At 48.4% G+C, this 20954-nt stretch overlaps 1 protein-coding gene across 1 annotated transcript in view; it reads right to left on the reverse strand.

Moving 5' to 3' along the window:
- Positions 1 to 20954, reverse strand: part of TDRD9 (tudor domain containing 9) — a 74725-nt gene that overhangs the window by 5265 nt on the left and 48506 nt on the right. The window contains exons 24-33 of the mRNA XM_019639209.1: positions 20063 to 20236; positions 16902 to 17013; positions 15869 to 16081; positions 13825 to 13914; positions 13064 to 13324; positions 12202 to 12357; positions 11504 to 11574; positions 10601 to 10710; positions 9968 to 10064; positions 3545 to 3683 (exon numbers count right to left, since the gene is read on the reverse strand). Coding sequence (XP_019494754.1) covers positions 3545 to 3683; positions 9968 to 10064; positions 10601 to 10710; positions 11504 to 11574; positions 12202 to 12357; positions 13064 to 13324; positions 13825 to 13914; positions 15869 to 16081; positions 16902 to 17013; positions 20063 to 20236 — 1423 coding nt within the window. The remainder of the gene's footprint in view (positions 1 to 3544; positions 3684 to 9967; positions 10065 to 10600; positions 10711 to 11503; positions 11575 to 12201; positions 12358 to 13063; positions 13325 to 13824; positions 13915 to 15868; positions 16082 to 16901; positions 17014 to 20062; positions 20237 to 20954) is intronic.

Genomic DNA, 20954 nt, shown 5'->3' on the forward strand with positions numbered 1-20954 from the left:
AAAAAAAAAAAAAGTCTTACTGGAGGATAAGTTAGAAGCAGGAATATGTTAGGCCCTATATATGTTGCCTTTTGTGTTTATGAATTAAAATAATAAAGGAATAATGTTATGGATAAATAGTGAATAGAGATAGTTTTCCCATTCAGGCTGTTTATGGACAAATCTGAATAGTGTGAGTTTCAGTTTATAAAGATTAAAAATAGTGGGAAAAAGTGATGAGCTTTGGGATCACTAGATGGCCACAGGGATATTCAGACTAATGGAAAATACATGGTTTTGAACACACTCCAGATGGTGGGCTTGGCTACATTTTATAAAACGGAGCATACCGAGTGTTACCTAGGATGTGGAGCAACTGAAATTCTTATATGTTGATGTTGAGAATGTAAATAGATACAATCACTTTGGAAAACTGTCAAATTCTTCTACATGAATATAAGTAGCCATACTGTATGATCCAGAAATTCCCCTTACATGTATATCCAATCGCATTGCATACCAATGTGCCCCAAAGGACAGGCACAAAATGTTCACAATAGCATTCATTACTCATGTATCCTCTTGAAATATGTTATTTTCCATCAGTAAACTATTAGTTTAAAAAAAAAAAAAAGAAACCACAATCGGGGTGCTAGGTCATTCCATGGCTCTGGGGTATCAGTGTATGTGTACACACTCATGCACACCCCGCTCCCCATCTGCGCATGTGCTGACTTAGAACTGGATGGTCCTCGGGCTGACCCGTACCCCAGGGGCCCTTCTAGCCTTCCTTCCTGCCACTCTGCAGCCCCCACCCAATAATGACACCTGGTCCCACACCCACGTGCTTCTTCAAACGCAGGCACACAGAGAGCGCTCTTGGAATTAACTCACACTCCACGAGAAACTACTTCACCAAGCAGAGTGGTTTCCATGAAGCTTTTGTCAGCAGCCTCACGGTTTCCAGTCAAAACCCAGTTTCCAAGCTCCTTTCCCCTCCCCCTTCATGCAAAACTCCCCGGCATCCTAGTTGGTGTGTGTGTGTGTGTGTGTGTGCGCGCGCGCATGCATGCATGCATGTGTGTGAGGGGTGTGGGTTTGTGTATATGACTGTGTGTGGGTTTGTGTGTGTGTACGAGTATAAATGTGTATGTATGTGGATGGAAAAGGGGCCACAGGTTAAACCTGACAAGCTCAGGAGATTGAAAATAACCACATAAGATGGTGTGAGCATAAAAAACTTTCATAAGCAAGTGGGCCATGGCGGGAAGTCACATCTTTAGCTTCCTTCACAAATTTGGTCTGTGCCTTTTCAGTGGGCCGCTCTGGTTTTCTGCACCTATGATAACAGCTTAGGAATGTCAGTAATCCTTTTTCTGGACCAGAGCTGGAAACTGCAAAACTCCTCATTATGCTTGTCTCCTGATTGCCATCTCTTTGTGCTGTAGAAGAGCTGTTAGCTATCCTGCACCCACCTGTGTGGGAGGAGTACCTGTCTCTCCAATGTACTTTTATCCAATCCCAGAGATTTTCCCGCTTTGCTCTCTCCCACCCCCTTAATCTATTACCCATGGATTTCATGTAACCTTCCTCCTTTGATTCTATGTATAAAATAAACTGCAAACTGCCATTTTGCGGAGCATTTTCTCAGTCCGTTGAGAGTTTGCTTCCCAGCAACTGTCGAGTTTGGCTCAAATAAACTCATAAGTTTTCTCTTAGGCTGGATATTTTTCGTCAACATGTGTTATGTGTAGGTGTGCGTATGGGATGTGTATGTGTGAGAGTGGGGGTAAGTGTGTAAGTGTCAGCACGTGCACACACAAGCCTTGATCGCGTACACGAGTCCCACTCTCACAAGGGACTGTGTGGGGTTTGACACGTGCACTCATGAGTCCACATCCAGCAGCAGGCCGAGCAGCTCCTAGCCTGTTGCCCTGGGTGCCCCTTGCCGTCCTGCCCTCCCTCCTAATCCCCTCATCTGTGTTCTGACCCTGGAGCTGAGCCAGTGCCAGATGTCTCGTGGACAAAACCACAATGCATGGTGACACGTGAGCACCTGAGAGCCATCCCTCTTTCTGAAGAGGACCCCACCGAGCGAGCGCCGGCCCCAGCGTGCTGCCCACTGCCCCGCTGACGCCTTCCAGACTGCTCCCAGCATTGAGCGACTGCACTGCCAACATCCGGGTCCTAGCGGAGGCCAGTTCCCAACCGTCTGGGTAAGTGCTTAGAGGTGGGGTGGCGGGCTCTTGTAGCAGGCGTGTGTCTAACTTTGAAGAACCTTGTCTTTTTCAGTCGTGCCATACTGCTCCCACACACCAGCAATGAGCAGACCTCCTGCCCACGCCCCCTGGCACTGTTCCTGCCAGGTCTTGGACTTGAGCCATTCTCACCAGTCTGAGCGGTGTCGCTGTGGTCTTCATTCACAATTTCCTGATGACCCAGGAGGCTGAGCACCTTTCATTTGTTCACTGCCATCCATATTTGAATTTAGTTGCTTCTTTTATTATTGAGTTTTAGAAGTTCTTTATATATTGTGGATAAAAGTCCTTTATTTTCTCTTCGTCGGTAGCTTCTCTTCTCACCCTCTTAAAGGGTCTTTCACAGAACAAGGTTTTAATTCTGATAAAGTCCAACTCACCAATTTTTTCCCCCATAAATCATGCTTTTGGCATTGCATCTACAAACTCATTGCCAAATCCAAGGTCATGTAGATTTTCTGCTATATTTACTTTTACAAGTTTTATAGTTTTACATTTTACAGTTAGGTCTGGGATCTAAGGAATATTGTAGAAGTCCCGTTATGTGAAAGGCAGTGAAGTCAAATGGACACAACCCATGCCGAGGACCTCACCAGCAGGGCCCTGGATGTCGGGACCTCAGCCTTCCTCCCACTGCCTTCCCTGCGGCTCTGCCAACCTCACCTGCCTCGTGGACTCGGGGACAGAAAGGACTCCGAGTGCTCTAGGGCAGCGCCTCTCAAACTACCTGCTCAGGACCAGGATTCCCCTCACTTTGTAAAACGCAATCCAGAGGAGTTACTAGAACAATGAGATGTGAAAACAAAAGCACACACAATACAAGCCCAAATTTTGCATTAAATTCAAAAGCTGTCATATTGCTGAGTCACCTGCTCCACCTGTCTGAGTGCTTCAACTTAACATCCTTGTCACCCCGTCCCAGACAGCGCAGAGCTCACTGCTGCACACCTGTCAGCTCGGCGAGCCCACCTGTGCCGGGAGAGGACGCAGCAAGCCAGGCCTCGCTGTACCCACTTCCCACCGTCAACAGGCAAGGGTGGTCAGCTCGGCGTGGCATGCAGTGAGGCCCACGGCAGCCCTACCACTCTGGGGCTCGATCCATTGGTCAGAAAAGCCTCCTGAGCCAGAGCGCCACCTCGGTCAGGAAGAGAGCGATAACATGGGCACCTGAGGGACAGGAGCACCTCCAGGCTGGAGCACACGTCCGTGTTTCACGCACCGTGTTAGACACCGCGCTCACTATTAAACGGGCATCCGGCAAAAGCAGACAGGCAGAGCTAGGACAATGGACAAACAGGCGGCCTTACCTCTACGATGTCCTCCACACTGAACTGGACATCAAATGCTAGCTCCATATCATGCTCTGGCAGGATGGGGGCCCCCGTGGTTGGGCTGCACCCCAGACCACAGAGGACCCCAGTGTAACACTTCCCATCTCCATCAACCCTATGAAAAGTTGGACAAGGAGTTAGTATTCCAAACCTGGCAAGCCGCGGTCTCAATGGTGAAGGCGCTGACCGATGAGGCTCTGCCGATCCTGGTAAGGAACTGATTTCCCGTATCTCCTCTCCCAGTTTTTACATTAGAAAGAATAGACGATATATAGTTATAAATTACATCTTTTGAATTAACCCATTAGTTAGAGTTCTAATTCTCACTGTGACAGAAAAGTAAGGAATATTTCTATCACATACAGTGTTTTCCCACCTTTGAATTCGTTCCATGAGTTAAACTCTTAGTGAGATTTCCGGAGAAAAGGTCACACACGTATTTCTGACATGGGAAAGACGTCTGCACTCAGTAAAAGATGTCTGTTCCACCTTCCTGTCCTAAAACAACTGCACACGCTTCTAATACAAAGCGTCACCTCCCAGAGTTCTCCTAAATCTGTTGTCCTCTCCACGTCTACTGCCACCAGCCTGGTCCAGGCCAGCGCCACTTCGCACCTAGATTGGTGCCGTCACTTTGTGCCCAATTGCCCACATCTGCCCCTGCTGCTTCCACGCACTCCCACACAGCAGACGTCGCACTTCCTGGCTCTGGGGCTTCCTTCTTGCATTCTGAACACCAGGAGCTACAAGCCACAGTGCAGTCCGGTCTCTGCTGAGCTCCTCCACGTCGTTCCCCTCCCCTGCCAGGCTCCAGCTTCTCCGGCTTCCCTACAGACCCTCCAGCGGGGAGCCCCCCGCCCCGCCCCCGAGCCCTCGCCTCTACAGAACAGGCTCCTCCAGCGCCCCCCCGCCCCCAGAGCCCTTGGCCCACCAGACTCCTTCTTATGTTCAGGCATGAATTTAAATGCAAGTGCCGCAGCCCACAGTTATAAAATAGTCACTGATATTATACTGAATATTTGAAAATATTCTAATTTTCTTTCACGCTTAATCAACTCAGACTTTTCCCATCATCTAGATCAGGGGTCAGCAAACTTGAAACAGAAGAGCCAATCCTGTCCCTCACAACAATTTAAAAATTATTTGAGGGGCTGGCTGAGTGGCTCAGCTGGTTAAGAGCTCGCTTGGGACGCCAGCTCTGAGCAGCAGGGCTGTGGTTCGGATCCCACATTGAGGGCCAGTGACACTGCCCTCTACAGCTAAGATGATGAACAACAGCTCAACCTGGAGCTGGGCTGCCGTGAGCTACATGAGTGGCTGGCAGCCAGCGTGAGCGAGCGGTAGCCAGTGTGAGCTGCCAGGAGCCGCTGTGAGCGGTCGACCAATGACCGGTGACCGATTGCCTCACCCGGGAAGAGCACAGTGATCATACCAACATGAGTCAGTGAAGCGACGTCCTCCACAACAAGACTGAAGAACAAAAACAGCAATTTGTCTACCTGTCTGTTCCCCTCCCCCCATTCCCAAATAAAATCTTAAAAAAAAAAAATATTTGAGAGCCATAAAACAAATGAAATCACCATTATGTGAATAATATCCTTTAAAAATTTTATAAATGAAACTACGATAGTTTTATTTTCATTTTCAATTTTACTTCAGAGCCCCATGTACATATCCAAAGAGCCGCATGTGGCTTGCAAGCCGCAGTTTATCTAGATCAATAAAGTTTTGATGAAATAATCTAGGCAAAAACAAGTTTTCTTCTTAGTCCTGAAGATACACATAAGCCACACAAACACACATTCTTTTTCACTTAATGAAAAAGAATCCCATTTCACGTGAACTCAAAAGAGAGACCCAGAATTCAGACTTATAAATTCTGAGTATTTCCTTTACAAGTCACCAAAATGTTTCTTCAAATAGTGCACTCCCTACATTTTAATAGAATATGATTATTTCATGTTATGTAAAACCTTTCCAAAACAGCAGTGATAACCAGGGGTCGCCGAGTTACCGCTGGTAACGTCATCAACAGTCCTGACACATCACATGACCTCCACCCGCTGCCAGTTGCTAGGAGATGTAACTGCTGCTCCCACGGGATAGAAGGGAGCTGCCCGGGATCAGGCGGGCACTGAGTCTTTGCTCACCTGCTCTAAACCTTAACTTGACAGAGGTGACCGAAGCATGGGGTCCAATTCTTTTGCAGGGACCCTAAGGCGCTCGTTAAGACAGCAAGAATATCCTTACTTCCTCTGCAATGCATATTTCACACCCAAACTGAAAACTGCAGAAACCACGACAGGGTCAAAAGCAAGCGCATCCCACACAGAGCCCCACAAGGGCGCGCTGTGGACAAAATTCAACTGAAACAACTTACACTCAGGAGCTGGCGTGAGCTGACTATGCTGGGTTTGGAAGACTACCTCCTCCGGACAATTCTGCTTAAAATAAATACGACAGGTGAGGACCGTCTAGTCCAGGCTGATGTTCGAGAAGCCCCTGTAGGAGCCACGGAAGGAAATCCACTTCCGCAAAAGTTAGATGTCGACCCGGAACTGCCACGTAGGCGGCTGTGGAATGCTCTGTAGGGCGCAGTGCCTTCCCCTGCAGGGCGCTGAGCAGCAGCCGCTGTCCGAGTCTGTTACTTCCCCATCCTCTGTGGGCGTCTGACTCTCCACCCCCCCAACATCCCCCCAGCTGTGCTGCCAGGGTGCTGGTGAAGGCTCACCCCATTAGAGCAGTGAGCCTCTGCCGGGGACCCCACTTCATGCACACTTAGTGTGACCCCTCACAGATGCCTCGACATCCCGTGAGATGATCACGGCCCTTCTTTACAGACGGGAGCTCAGCGGCTGGAGACCCTGCCCGCGGTGGGGAGCATGTGGCAGGGCTGGAGTGCCGCCACAGCCTGCCTTCCCGCTACACAGGCGAGTCCCTTAACACTCTTGTCACCTCACACTTCCCGCACTTAAAAGGCACCTTTGTTTTATTCCCCTATTTTCTAAGGCTTTTAAAAAATACGGGGTATAGATGAAGAGTTTTCTGAATTGCAAAACCAGTCCATGAATACACGGTAAACGATTAAAACGGCGCCTTAGCACACAGAGCAGGCAGGTCGCAGCCTCCCAAGGTGGCAGCAGCTCCCATCCGATATGCTCTTCTGACAGCGGGACGCTGCCACCCGCCAGTGAGAACTGAGGTCTACGTTTCTGCACCTCGAGTCCTGGACGGGCTGTGACCATGGCAAGCCTCACAGTGCAGACTCCTGAGGCTGGTCAGAAAAAGTGACGTGGCTTCCGGCGGGCTCACTCAGGACGCTGCCCTCTGGCCCCCAGCCACCAGGCTGTGAGGAAGCCAAACCGGGCCTGGGAGGCCACACCGAGGCCTCGAGTCCCCAGCCAGAATCAGCCCCCAACCTTCAAGTCTTCCACATGGAGACCCAGATGCCACGGGACAGAGACAAGCTGTCCCTCATGGATCAGGCTGAGCTGTCACCCACAGAATAAAAAAGGGCTGTCTGTGAGTAAGTGTTATGCAGCCACAGCAACAGAAACAAACAGAAGTGGAAGTCCCCGTCCAGTCCACTCTCGCTTAATTGCTGACACTTTAGCTGGTAGGCCTTTTTGTAGCTGGGATCCCACCTCACGCATGCCTGCTCGCAGTACTGTCCTGTGACGTGACTTACCTCCCCACCTGACACCACGGACATCTCCCAGCAGCCCAGTATCCAGCTCCAAGAACTATGGGGCGGAGGGAAGGGCCGCATCACAGCCCTGCGCCCGACAACACTGTCCTAAGATTCTCACCGCCCATCCTGGGGCGCCAGGCTCTGCAGCTCTGAGCACCACACCCACCGAGAGGAGAAGCCCCACTAGGTCCCACATGCTCGTGCCCTGACTGCCCCCACTGTTTAGGGAAATGCTGCAGGGACCACCCCTCTCTGGGAGCACACCACAGCCCGGGCAGGCCCCAGGACACTAGGCTTTGGGGCTAACAGAAGGTGCTCACCCAGATCAAACACCTCTTTCATCTTCCCAAGTTTCTCAAAAATGGTTGCTACTAACTCAACGAATTAAGAACCACATTGCACGACGACTAGAGCAGACTTCGGATGAAGAGCCACCAGGCCCAGGTCCCCTTCCTGGTGACCACCTCGCTGAGCCTCAGGATTCAGGCTCATCTCACTGCTGTGGCCATAGACTGCCCCACTCCAGCTCTTCTCACCAAGGGAATGTGAGTGCCAGCTATGCACAAAGCACCATGTCCTGTTCACATGCATCCTCCTCATATTAACCTTGCTTTTTTCCTAGAAAGATGGTATTTTAAGTACTAATGATTTCAATATTTCTTGAGTGTCCACAACATAACCAACTGCACTTTGGAAATCTAAAAATAGTAATAATACACTGTATTACTTATATCCTCAAAAAGCTTATATGTGGGCCAGCCAGGTGGCTCAGTTGGTTAGAGCACAAGCTGTGAGCAACAGGGTTGCCGGTTCGATTCCCACATGGGCCAGTGAGCTGTGCCCGAGCTGACATGCTGCTGAGCTGCCAACGGACGGATGGATGGCTCAGTTGGTTAGAGTGCATGTTAACAACAATATTGCCGGTTTGACTCCCACATGGGATGGTGGGCTACACCCAAACCCCCCCCCCTCCAACTACAATAGACTGAAAGCGGTGACTAAACTTGGAGCTGAGCTTGCGCCCTCCACAACTAAGATCAACTAAGATTGAAGGACAACTTGACTTGGAGCTGATGGGTCCTAGAAAAACACCATGTTCCCCTTCCCCAATTCCCCAATAAAATCTTTAAAAAGAAAGCTTAGATTTGAAAGACAAGAGCTTGGTCTAGAGAGGTAAGAGGAGCGTCAGAAGCAATTAGAGAGGAATCTGTGTGTGTGTGCTCATGTATGCATGTGCATGCACGTCTGTGCGTCTGCTCGTGTGCACATATGTGCATGTGTGCATGCATTCACTAAGTCAGATCCCCACTTCAGCTTGGTGTGATACTTTCTTATTAGATAGTCAGACGTAGCATATTGTTTCCACATGTGCATCTCCCCTACAAGGACCCAGAAGATACATTTATTCATGCAGATATTTATCACATCATTATTGTAAAATTAAAGCCAAATTCTGACATTTAAAGGCATACTAAATCCTTTTCGGACAAAAGCAGGTGAAAAACAAATGCATATGTAAATAAAATAGGACAAAGTTTAGAAAAGCCACTGTATGTCCACTCAGCAGTATACGATGCAACTACTAAAGTGGATATTTATAAAGATGTCATAATACTACAAAAATGTTTAATTTGTGGAAAAGGATTTAGTATGACAAAAATCTAAAAATAAAACATATATATAAGAACACTGAAAATAAAGACACCAAATGTTTCAAAATGACATTAATTTTTGCCCGTTCAGGTTTTTCTAAGTAGCATATTTTAGTGGAAAAAAAATACACAACTATTTTTTAAACTAAAAAAAGCACTCAATATTTGAGATTGCATAGCAGATTCTGAATAGGCTTAACGGGGGAGGGGACTGGGCAAACAGCAGGGTCCTCCCGGCTAGCTTAACCGAAGTGCCCCAGTAGCCTAACACCCTGGTCCTCACCCACCGAGAAAAGACGGTCAGAAGGAAAAGGTGATTCTCCACCCCATGACTCAAGTGTGGGAAGGCCCACCTCAGTGTCTGTCACAGCCATTTCTGTCTTGCCCACAATAGGGGCTCCTCGGGACCAAGCCTGACTTCTTTTCTGGCCTGCCTCCGCCCCCCGCTAAAGCCCACTAGTGCTTTACCACCGTCAGTGCCCCTCGATCCTACTGCGCCAAGCAGCTGCACCAGAGTGGCACGTCTACAGGAGCCCCACTCACTCTGTCACACGGCTCCCCAGTCCAGGCTCCAGGAGAAGTGCTGTCAGAGCATGGCTCCAAGAGCGTGATGAGGGCTGGACACTCCGTCATCTTACTCACGGTCACCTTCCTACATGGGACTCACAAGGTCTCCTGCTGACAACTGGCTGCTAGAACACTTCGACCCACATTCACCGCCCATTAACAACAGGACACCCATCATCACATCTCAGCCTAACTCCTGGCGCCATTCTATATGTCTTTGGCCACGTTTGACTCAAGTTCCCAGGTTACGAGCTCCTGGAACTTCTTTCTAAAATGTACCCGCATATGAAGGCCACGGTGGTCGCGAAGGCCTCCTTAATCACCGAAGCACCGGGAGGGTCAGCACGCACCTGGGGGAGAGTGGGGGGGGGTGGCCGGGTGTCCTGTAAGTGCTCTCTCCCAGGGGGCCTGGAGGGTCGGGGTGGGGCACGGTTCTCCCACCTGGTTCTCACTGGACAACAGCGTGCAGACAGAGTGGCCGGTCCGTACCTCAACTCCATCACCGGTGCAAACAGCATGCTCAGCAGGGCCGGGAGGCCGGGCACATGTGGCATCAGCGTGGTCTCTCTCAGCAGCATGGTAGACCCTGACAGGCCGGGTGAGAGGCGCAGTCAAGCGAGTAAGTCACACAGTGCAGGATGTCTGCCTCGGCAAACTCTTCCTCACCCTCAGGCAGCCCCTCCTCTGCCAAGTCTATCCCCACAGACACACCCCACGGCAATTACAGTATCTGTCCCAGAGATGCCTCATCAGACACTTAAACCTCCGTTCCATCTGGGGACCCCTTGGGCTCAGTCTCCGTCTCTCCTCGTCCTTATTAGATCATCGGGTTTGTCCAGGGCCGAGAGCCTGGATTTGCTCCCTTTTGTAGCCAAGCATGACAGACTGACTGACAATCAAGTAATCAATTTCCGCCTCCTTGTATAAAAAAAAAAGGTGACCACACTCCCTTCCTTAAACTCGCATCAGCCGATCAGTCAGAAAACAGCCGAAAGCTATAGCTCAGATGCATAAATGTGACAGGACCCTGATGACTGGACAAATCGTCCCCAGTCGCCATAGTCTGGAGAGAAGAGAAGAGAGAAGGGTGGATGTTGGACGAACGCAGAGCCCTGCACTCACCGGTGGCGTTGACGGACAGGGCGGCTGCCACCAGCATCCTCTGGTGCAGATCCTCGGGGCTGTCACTGACAATGACGGAGTTGATGCTCTCCTTCTCGATCCAGACGCTTCTGAAAAAGGAGTCCGAGGGGCTGCTGCCCACCGCCCAGCCAGGAGCAATGCCCACCCATGACTCATACGTTTCAAAGACACGGTCACACACACAACGCAGTGACCAATGGGGAGCAGTGAACGTCCAGTGTCCCCTGCGTCTCCTTTCCTCCTCCTGGAACGCTGCCCCTCCCACATGGTCCCGACCACCCCATGGCCCACACGCTGACAATGCCCCAGCCTCTGTCCTGTGCTCCCGACCTGTAGCAGCTGCGGCCTCCATCCCAGACAGGCCACCAAGGAGCGTGCAGAAGACCTGGCACGGCCCACTCACCCTCCTCCATACCCTGTCTGCACTGTGCGGCCCTCCACCTCCTGCCTCCCCTGCCAGCCAGGTGCGCCCACAGCCCAGCCCCTGCAGGGCTTCAGGCATCTCCCCCCTCCCCCTCTTCCCAGCCTCTGACACTAATCAAGCCCCGCCTGCTGACCCCACACCCAAAGTCTGGGGAAGCCTGTCCTGTCTCCTCTGTCTCAGGGCCTCTGCCCTCCTTCCACAGCACGCACTCATAGAATTGCTGAATGAGTAACAACTGTATTAAGAACAGAAAAGAACGAAATCTTTGAAGAAAGATATTCAAAAATGTCTTACACGTGACAGAGAAAGAGCACCTCAGATTTGGAGCTAGGAGAGAAGGGAAAGAGTAGGAGAAAGTCATGCATTCCCACAGCTTAGAATCAAAGACGATTCGTTTCTGACACTCGGTAAACACAGGGGCCGAGGAAAAAATTCATGGGGAATGTAAGTGCATTTACCTGAACTTGGATATCCTGGTCAGGCTGTGACACTTCAGTTCGTAAGGGTTGAAAGGCCCATGGAGTATGGCCTGCACATACAACAGTCACAATACGTTCCCAGGAAGCAAGATATCACTTTATATACATTTTAAAAATCCAAAAGCCCCTATTTTTAAAAAGAAAGCAGCTACTTCTTAGTTGTAACGTCTTCGAGATTCAGTGGGGAAAAAGTGCCTTAAAGAAGGTGTTTTCCTGGGATGCAGCTGATCCCTCCGGTGGGCTCAGTAACACCCCTCACTGTACACCTTACAAAGCTTTGGCCAGACAGGGAGCATCGCAACCACTTTAGTCAAAGTGTCCTTCTTTCCACGGCAGCAGACCAGCCGTGGGATAGGCAGGCCTCAGGCCACACAGCCTCCCGCGGGGGAAAAGGAGAGTCCCAGACAGGAAGGGGCACCCCAGGGCCGTCGTCCCCCACAGGAGGACACCCCCACCTTCCTCCCCTCCGATAAACAAGCACAGGTCGCCTTTGCAAAGGTTGGTTTAGAAAACAAGGACTAGTCCGCGTATTTCTCTACGCCAAACCCCAAGTTGTTCTCTTCTTAATCTAGGCTCCGGGGTGAGAGAAGTCATAGCGTTAAAAACCAGGAAAGGAGGGCTACGTGACCTGCGGCCCTCTGCGCGGTGCGGACGGGGCGGGCGCTGGATGTGATTACCTTGCAGTTCGGGGCCCCGAGTTTCTTGGAAGAGAAGCTGTCCAACAAAAGCTGCATCAGCTGCTTCTCGTCATCCTTCCCAGGGGACAACACAGACACGTCTGCCACATTCTCCACTGACTTGGAGAAGAGGCCCTTGAGAACTTCATGGCTTTGCTAAACAAAGTAAGAAAAGTTTGTTTTGTTAAAAGAAAAGCTATAATAAAAGCCCTTTATTCCAAATGAATACAAGTCTTTCACAGGCATGACCTTCTTCTTAGCTGATCTCTAGGCCATTTCGTGTTGGGAGATAATGTTATCAAGTACATTTTAAAGTCAAATGAAACAAGACAGGACTCATTAAGGGTTCAATTCATTAGCCTCCACTACAGAAATTACAGGAGGAAAATCAACGGCCTTCAACAGCAGCCTTGAAAGTGGCATCTCTGAAACCCTCAGACCAAGAAAAATAGCTTTGGAGCCAATTTTGAAAGTAAATTCAAAAGTATTCAAAAATTCAAAAGCCAATTTTGAAAGTAGTTCAAAGACATTTGGAAATGTTTGAAATACTTGAAGCAAATATTTATTAATTACTTTCATTGGGGAGATAAATCTCGTATCCATTTTTAATAACTCCCAACATAGAAAACATTTTCACATCTATTTTCCACTTCAAGAAGGAAAAAAACCAGCTTCACAGTAGGGAACCAGCAAAACACCACCCAGCTGCCATACTTTAGTCTGGAAGAAACCCAGAAGACACTGACAACGGCACCACCGATCTCAATGTGTGGGCACCAAACTCTCCAGATGCTGGACACCCTCCCTCGTGCACACATAGGCACAGGGCCCCGCGCCTCCTCAACAAGGATGAGGTGCACACCTTGGACTCGAAACATTCGTCGGCAAGCTCGGCGTAGCCCTCATCGATGAGGACATCCCTGATGTGGATAAGGCCCTGCAGCCCCGTGTAGCGGTACACGTCCACATGCAGGACGCTGTGCACAGCGGAGAAGACCTTCACGAGCAGCACGCAGCCACGCAGCAGGCTGGCAAACCGCCGACTGGCCGCGCCGCTCCAGCGCTCACCGCACACCAGGGACCGGGCAGACGGGCGCATTCTGCAAATCTTAAACTCCAGCGCCTGTGGACAGAAGAGCAAGGTGGGCCAGCTCATAATGAGTGAAACGCTGACCCCCGATCCCGCCGAGCATGGCCCATCCCCGTGTGCCCACCCACCCATGTTCTCACGGCCCCACTGAAAATGATTCTGAGTGAGGCTTTCACAGGCAAGAACACTGGCTTCTGCTTTTCAACAGCAAGTTGAGAATAACTGTCTCCATACTGATGGCAGACAACGGGTATGCGTGAATATGTCTCCTGACACCCATTCTGTCTGTTTTTACACACTAGAAACCTTAGAAAATACTGCTAACTTAAAACTACTTTTCAGCTGTGAAACCATCCATATATTTTACCTCACTGCAAAAACATTATCGGCAAAAAGACCTATGGCGATATATGTTTGGAAAACAGCAGAAACCAAATTTGGCTAGTGTGACATGCCTTCCTGCTCTGGGCCCGGGCCCCCAGCTGACCTCCAGAACCCTCAACATTCACACCACAGGAACCTGGCTACCGTACCTGAAATGGCAGCTCGAGAAATTGACAGGGCATCTCCATTAAAAGACCCAGATCTACGTGACATCTGTTACCATAGTCTACAAAAAACACCTGGATAAAGAGAGGGCACACATCGGTGAGCGCAGGGCCCGGCCGCCTGCCCGGCATCCCCTCCTCGGGCCCCATGATCACAGCACCCGAGTCCTGAGCTTCAATCCACGTGTCGCTGAGGGAAAGAACTTTTTTTCTTTAAAAAAAAATATAATTGAAATACAGCTAACATGCAATATTACATTAGTTTCAGGGGTACACCACAGTTACTCAACATTTATAGATCTGAAGAAGTGATCACCATGGTAAGTCCAGCAACCATCTGACACTGTCCCACGCTGTCACAGTATTATTGATGCTATTCCCCATGCTGTGCATTACATCCCCATGACTTGTTTTTATAACTGAAAATTTAAACCTATTACTTTTCACCTTCCCCCTTTTAAATTTATCACTTACAGTTGACATTCAATATTTTATATTAATTTCAGGTGTACAGCATAGTGGTTAGACATTTATATAATTTATACAGTGATCCCCTTGACTAGTCTAGTACCCACCTGGCACTATACACAGTTATCACTGTATCATTGACTATATTCCCTCTGCTGTACTTTACATCCCCATGATTATTTGTAACTACCAATCTGTACTTCTTAATCCCTTTGCCTTTTCCACTCTGCCCCCAACCTTCCCTTCAATCTGGCAATCATCAGTTTGCTCTCTGTATCTATGAGTATGTTTCTATTTTGTTTGCTCATTTCTTTTGTTCTTTAGATTCCACATGTAAGTGAAATCATATGGTATTTGTCTTTTTCTCTCTGACTTACTTCACTCAGCATAATACCCTCTAGGTCCATCCATGTTGTCGCAAATGGTAAGACTTCATTCTTTTTTATGTCTGAGTAATATTCCATTGTATAATATATATGTACCACTTCTTCATCTAGTCATCTATCAATGGGCACTTATGGTGCTTCCATATCTTGGCTATTGTAAGTAATGCTGCAGTGAGCACAGGGTGCATATATCTTTTTGAATCTGTGTTTTGGTTTCTTCAGAAGTGGTATCACTGGGTCATAAGGTAGCTCCAGCTCCAGTTTTTTGAGATACCTCCAAACTGTTTTCCATAATGGCTGCACCAATCTGCAGTCCCACCAACAGTGCACTAGGGTTCCCTTTTCTCCACAACCTCACCAGCACCTGTTGTTGGTTGATTTATTGATGATGCCATTCTGACTGGGGTGAGGTGGTATCTCATTGTGGTTTTAATTTGCATTTCTCTAACGATTAGTGACGCTGAGCATCTTTTCATATGTCTGTTGGCCGTATGTATGTCCTCTTTGGAGAAATGCCTATTCAGATCGTCTGCCCATTTTTCAATTGGATTGTTAGTTTTTTTCGGTGGTGAGCTGTGTTGTTTTTTTTAATAGATTTGGATATTAACCCCTTATTGGATGTATATACAATATCGCCCTCATTGGGAGGATATCTTCTCCCATTCAATAGGCTGTCTTTTCATTTTATAAACGGTTTCCGTTGCTGTGCAAAAACTTTTTTATTTGATGCAGTCCCATTTGTTTATTTTTTCTTTTGTTTCCCTTGCCTGAGGCGCTAACTCAGAAGAAATGTTACAAAGAGCAATATCAGAGTTCACTGCCTATGTTTTCTTCTAGGAGTTGTATGGTTTTGGGTCTTACATTTAAGTCTTTAATCCACTTTGAGTTTATTCTTGTATATGGTGTAAGAAGGTGGTCCAGTTTCATTTATTGCATGGATCTGTCCAGTTTTCCCAACACCATTTATTGAAGAGACTGTCTTTACCCCACTGTATGTTATTGCCTCTTTGTCATAGATTAAATGACCTTATAGGTGTGGGAAGAACTTTTTTACTGGAATACTTTCCTAACTGTGATTATTTTATATTTAATTTCCCCTTAAAATGAGAGAAAATTGTCTATAAACTGTTATAAGTTTGTCTCATTTCCCTGAGTAATGTTACAGAAAAACGTACCTCAGCAGAATTCCCAGAAACGTAAAGGATTTGAGCTCTAAAGTAGCTCTGCCGATCGAAAGCAGCAAAAGGAGCGAGGCAGACCGAATCTGCGTGCGGGTGAGCGGACAAGGGCACCAGCTGCAGGCTGTTTATCTCAGCTGTGAGCTTCTTCAGAATCTCGGAGTTCCTTTCATCGATCCTATACCCCCAGAAGTGCCCCACTTCCACCACCTAAAGAAGGAAGAAGGGCAGAGATGTGGTCTGGGAAGGGGTTCTGCGAAGAGCGGGGCTCAAACTGCAGGGCCCACATACCGTGCCTGTCACATGTCACAGACTGGACCCCTTGGTGCCATGTACTCCACAGGTTTTTCAGAGGAGCTCAGGGGGCGAAGGTGAGGCCAGGTGTGTGCCAGGCCCTGTCTGGGCAGTGCGGGACTCGTGGGCACACCGTCTGCAGCGCGGGTGCTCTGAGGGCCTGTGAAGCCAGGGCTGCTTCCCCTCTGATCAGCCCGGCATGTGGTGGCGAGCCCACCCCACAGAGCCAAGTGTGGGAACAGGAGGGTGGGTGTGCCATCTAAGAGGGCCCCACTGAGCAGCCACACACACAGCAGCCAACAGACCCAAGGACCCATGTCCAGGCTCCCATGGGATGTCACCCAGGGAAGTCTAGGTTTACCAGGAAGCACGAGTGGATTTCAGCTCAAGTTTTATTCTGTTTGCACCCTAGAGAACACTGAAGCTGATGCTGATTTTGTGGGTGTAAACTGAATGACACAGGCACATCCCATTATGCCAGTGACCACTTTACATGTATCTTGTGGCTAAACTGATTTTTAGCATTTTAAGCACACCTAACATTTTAAAACGAAACTGACACTACATGACTATTTGTTTCCTTCTGCGCCCCAGCCACACTTCACATTACCAAAGACAGTAATTTCGGCTCTTGCTAGATTACTAAGGTGCACAGCTGTGTGTTCTCGTGCACTAGGCCACATACACCCGTGACTACACGCGGTTCAGGAGAGTGAGCACCCCTGCCGAGCCTCACCTCTGTAACATCGATGGTCAGCAGGAGCTCCGTCACTGTCTGGGCGCCGTCAAACATGTTGAACGACACCTGCACAGGGTCCACTGTCTGCTTCTGGAAGTCCACGTTCACCCTATTTAACATGGTTAGAAAAGACAACAAAAGACAGGTGTTACGAAGAAAACACGTCTGCATATGTGAAGTTACTGCCTGACTATGCCACCGCTGTCCCAAGGAAAGAACATTTTAATGAAGCACCTCTCTAAGCCAGAGACGACGAAACTAATCACAGACCAGACTTGAGTTTCTGACAGCTCTCTGAGCTGCCCTGAGGGGCGTGCACCCCGACATGCACACTACCCTCCAGAGATACATTCGAAAGGTCACGACGCTTATAGAACCTCTACTTTCAAGTAAATCCAGGACCTGCGATGTTCTCTAACTTGTGGTTTCAGAGATGAGTGACTCTGACCTTTAGAAAACTACAAAAACCCATGCCTGGTTCAGCGTTGTTAGAAAATGCATACATGGTATTCTAACAAACCCAGAAACAACATTCATCCTTTAAAGCAGTAAGGTAGTAAGTGCTAAAGTTCAAGGACATGAACTACAAGTTTGATAAAAACAAAATTTTCCTTTCCTAATACTATTTTTCTGAATGAAGAAGAATTATAAGGATATCCTGGTGCAGCTAACTCTCTCCCCATTTTCAGACCCATTTACTAAGTCAGAGCAACCCAGCAAAGTCGCCCTGCAGGGCAGGTATTCTCTGCATTACCACTGAACCCACCCCACTCCCAAACTCAGAATCAAAACAGTCCAGGCTAGATGCAAATTCCCTTCCCTCACCAATTCCTCAAATTCCTGTCAAGTTCCTCATGGAATTAAAACGATGACCAATAAGAATGGTAGAGGAGAATTCCTACACACGGCACTGTGAGAACATGACCCAAGGCAGAGCAATCTTACACAAACGTTGAAGGGGATTTAACCTGGGACAAGAGAAGAACAGTCACAAGTTCCACGGCCGCTGCCAAGTGGCAAGGCCAGGACTCGGGGCCGCCACCCCCGCGTGCAGCCCAGCCCTCCTCCAGCAAACGGGGTGCCGGGGAAGGCCCCGCTCAACAGGGAAGGGGTGGCTTGTGCTGGCAGCAACTGGGCACTCCCAGCTCATCTCCATTCTGTCCCAGTCTGCTCTCCTGAGAACAGAGAACATCTCACTTTGCTTAAAAAGGGAAAATGAACTGTCTTCAAGGAGGAAGGAAGGAAGCCAAGACGACGTCCAACCCCTGCCACTGAAACCGACTTCACACAACCCTCTCAACAGCCTCGTAGGACAGGAATCTCATCCATCACACAGACGCGACTTGACAGCAATGAAAGCAAAAACCCAATAAAAAGTGGGCAGAGGGCCTGGGTAGACATCTCTCCAAAAGGAACACACAGACCCATGAAAAGACGCTCAATATCACTAGTCATCAGGGAAATGCAAATCCAAACCACAGCGAGATGTCGCCCTACACCTGTCAGAATGGCCGTCATCAACAAGACAAGAGGTTACAAGTGTTGGCGAGGACGTGGAGAAATAAAAGGGAACCTTGTGCACTGTTGGTGGGGATGTAAACTGGTGTAGCCACTATGGAAAATGGCATGGAGGGTCCTCAAAAAAATAAAAATAGAACTACCTCATGACCCAGCGATCCCACTTCTGGGCACTTACCCAAAGGAAATGAAAGCACTAACTTGAAACAGTATCTGAAGCCCCATGTTCACAGCAGCAGTACTTACAACAGGCAAGGCCTGGGGACAACTTCAGCCCTGAATGTCCATCAACGGAAGAATGGATAAAGAAATCATGGTACATTTATACAGTAGAATATTACTCAGCCTAAAGAATGAGGGAATCCAAGCATTTGCAACAATGTAGATGGACCTTGAGGACATTATACTAAGTGAAATAAGTCAAAGAAAAATGCCATATGATCTCAATTCTATGTGAAATCTAAAACAAAACTCAACTCACAGAAAAAGAGATCAGATTTGTGGTTACCAGCGGTGGAGTGTGGGGGAGGGGAAAATGAAAAAGGTGGTTGAAAGATGCAAACGTCCAGTTATGAGATACGTAAGTCCTGGGGATTCATTTATAATAAATGCACAGCACGCCGGCCACAGCTAACGCTGCTGTCCGGTGCATAGGAAGCTGGTAAGAGAGTAAAGCCTAAGAGTTCTAATCCAAAGGAAAACTGTCTTTCTTTCTTTTCTTTTGATTGTATCTATGTGAGAAGATGGACGTTAGCTGAGCCTACTGTGGTGACCATCTCACAATACCTGTAAATCAAACCATCACACTATATGCCTTAGACTTATACCATTTTATTTATATGTGTGTGTGTGTGTGTGTGTGTGTGTGTGTGTGTGTATATATATATATATATATATATTTATTTAAAGATTTTATTGAGGAATCAGGGGAGGGGAACAGTCTTGGGGAATTGGGGAAGAGGACCAGCCAAGTTGTTGTTTTTCAATCTTCGTAGTGAAGGGCGCCAGTCACCATCTGGCTTCCCGTCGGCAGCTCATGGCCTCTAAACTCAAGGTGCTGTGTTCAATCTTAGTTGCGGGTGGGCGTAGCTACCATCCCATGCGGGAGTTGAACCTGCAGCCTTGTTGTTAAAAGCGCATGCTCTATCCCCTGAGCCACTGAGGCGGCAGGTCAGCTCAGGTGCCAAGTTCAGTCTTAATTGCGGGTGAGTGTAGCCCACCATGGAACAGGTACTCTTGTTGTTACACCAGCTGAACCATCCTGCCACCTGTTGGCAGCTCAGTGACAGCTCAGCTCGGGTGCAGCATCACTGCCCCATGTGGGGATCGAACCGGCAGCCCTGTTGCTCAGAGCTTGCGCTCTTAAGCCAACTCTTAACCAACTGAGCCACTTGATATTGATATATTTTCAATAAAATGGGGGGTGGGGGGGTGGGAACAGATGAAAAGCACTGGGGTTCAGAGAGGTCAACTCATGTGCCCAGGGACACACAGCCAGGAACGAGGAGACCAGGGTTTGAAGGCAGTGCTACCCGGGAACACAGCATACTTTTCTGAGCTTCAGCGGTTAAACAGTGGCTTAAAGTGTAAGAACACGTGCAAGCAGGTGGGCAGTCTTGCCGGCCTCCCTCTGCAAGTACCTGGTATTCCTGAGCTTTGAAACAGCTGTTCCCTGCACCTTCCCTTCGATCTCCTCTGCAGAATGAACATTGAGTTCAAGGGCAACTTTGAGCTGAGACATCTTAATAGCCATGTACACCGCAGGAAGCGTTTTAAATCTCTCTGTTGGATTACGTGAAAACTCCACGAAGGCTCTGCTCCGCAAATGTAAATAAAAAAATAAACTGATCAGGCATCTGAAAAAAAAGAACTAAGTGCACATTAATTTCCGGCAAGATTAGACAGAAATATTCATTTACACCTCTCCTCAAAATACCAGTCAGTAACTCTTCATTCCATAATTAATCAGGAAGTACTTATATAAGAGAAAATTATGCACTTAGGAGAAATAAAATTATAATGACATATCATTAAACTAGGTATCATCCTATGTATTATGCAGAATAAACGCTGAGTTCAAATCGAATCTTCAGTTAAGAAATCTTAATTCTCATAATTAAAACAGAATGACAGGTTTTGGGACTTTTCTATTTTATTATAAAATGAAACACAGATCAAACCACACTCAGCAGTTCAGTGATTTGGTGCTCTCCCCCAAAAACTGCCAGGTTCCTTCATTCCCAAGTGCTGATGAGCACCCCACCTCACCATGGCTCGGGCCTCTCCCACCCGTGTCCCTGGGGGCGGTGGGGGATCAAGCCGCAGTAAGGGTGCCTCACAGAAAGGAACTTCAAGTTTACATTTGTTTGTATCTGAATGTCAAAATGCTCCAGGGTCAAAACACCACCGGCCGTACCTACTGCCGTGGAAATGCAGCAATCTGAGTGACCTGGAAGGATCCTGAGCCCACGGGAAGGAAGGCGGTACAGAATTAGCGCCCCGCTCCCCACCTCGGAATGAGTGCCTATCTGT

Source organism: Hipposideros armiger, unplaced genomic scaffold (assembly GCF_001890085.2).
Source record: "Hipposideros armiger isolate ML-2016 unplaced genomic scaffold, ASM189008v1 scaffold_43, whole genome shotgun sequence".
Lineage (NCBI taxonomy): Eukaryota > Metazoa > Chordata > Mammalia > Chiroptera > Hipposideridae > Hipposideros > Hipposideros armiger.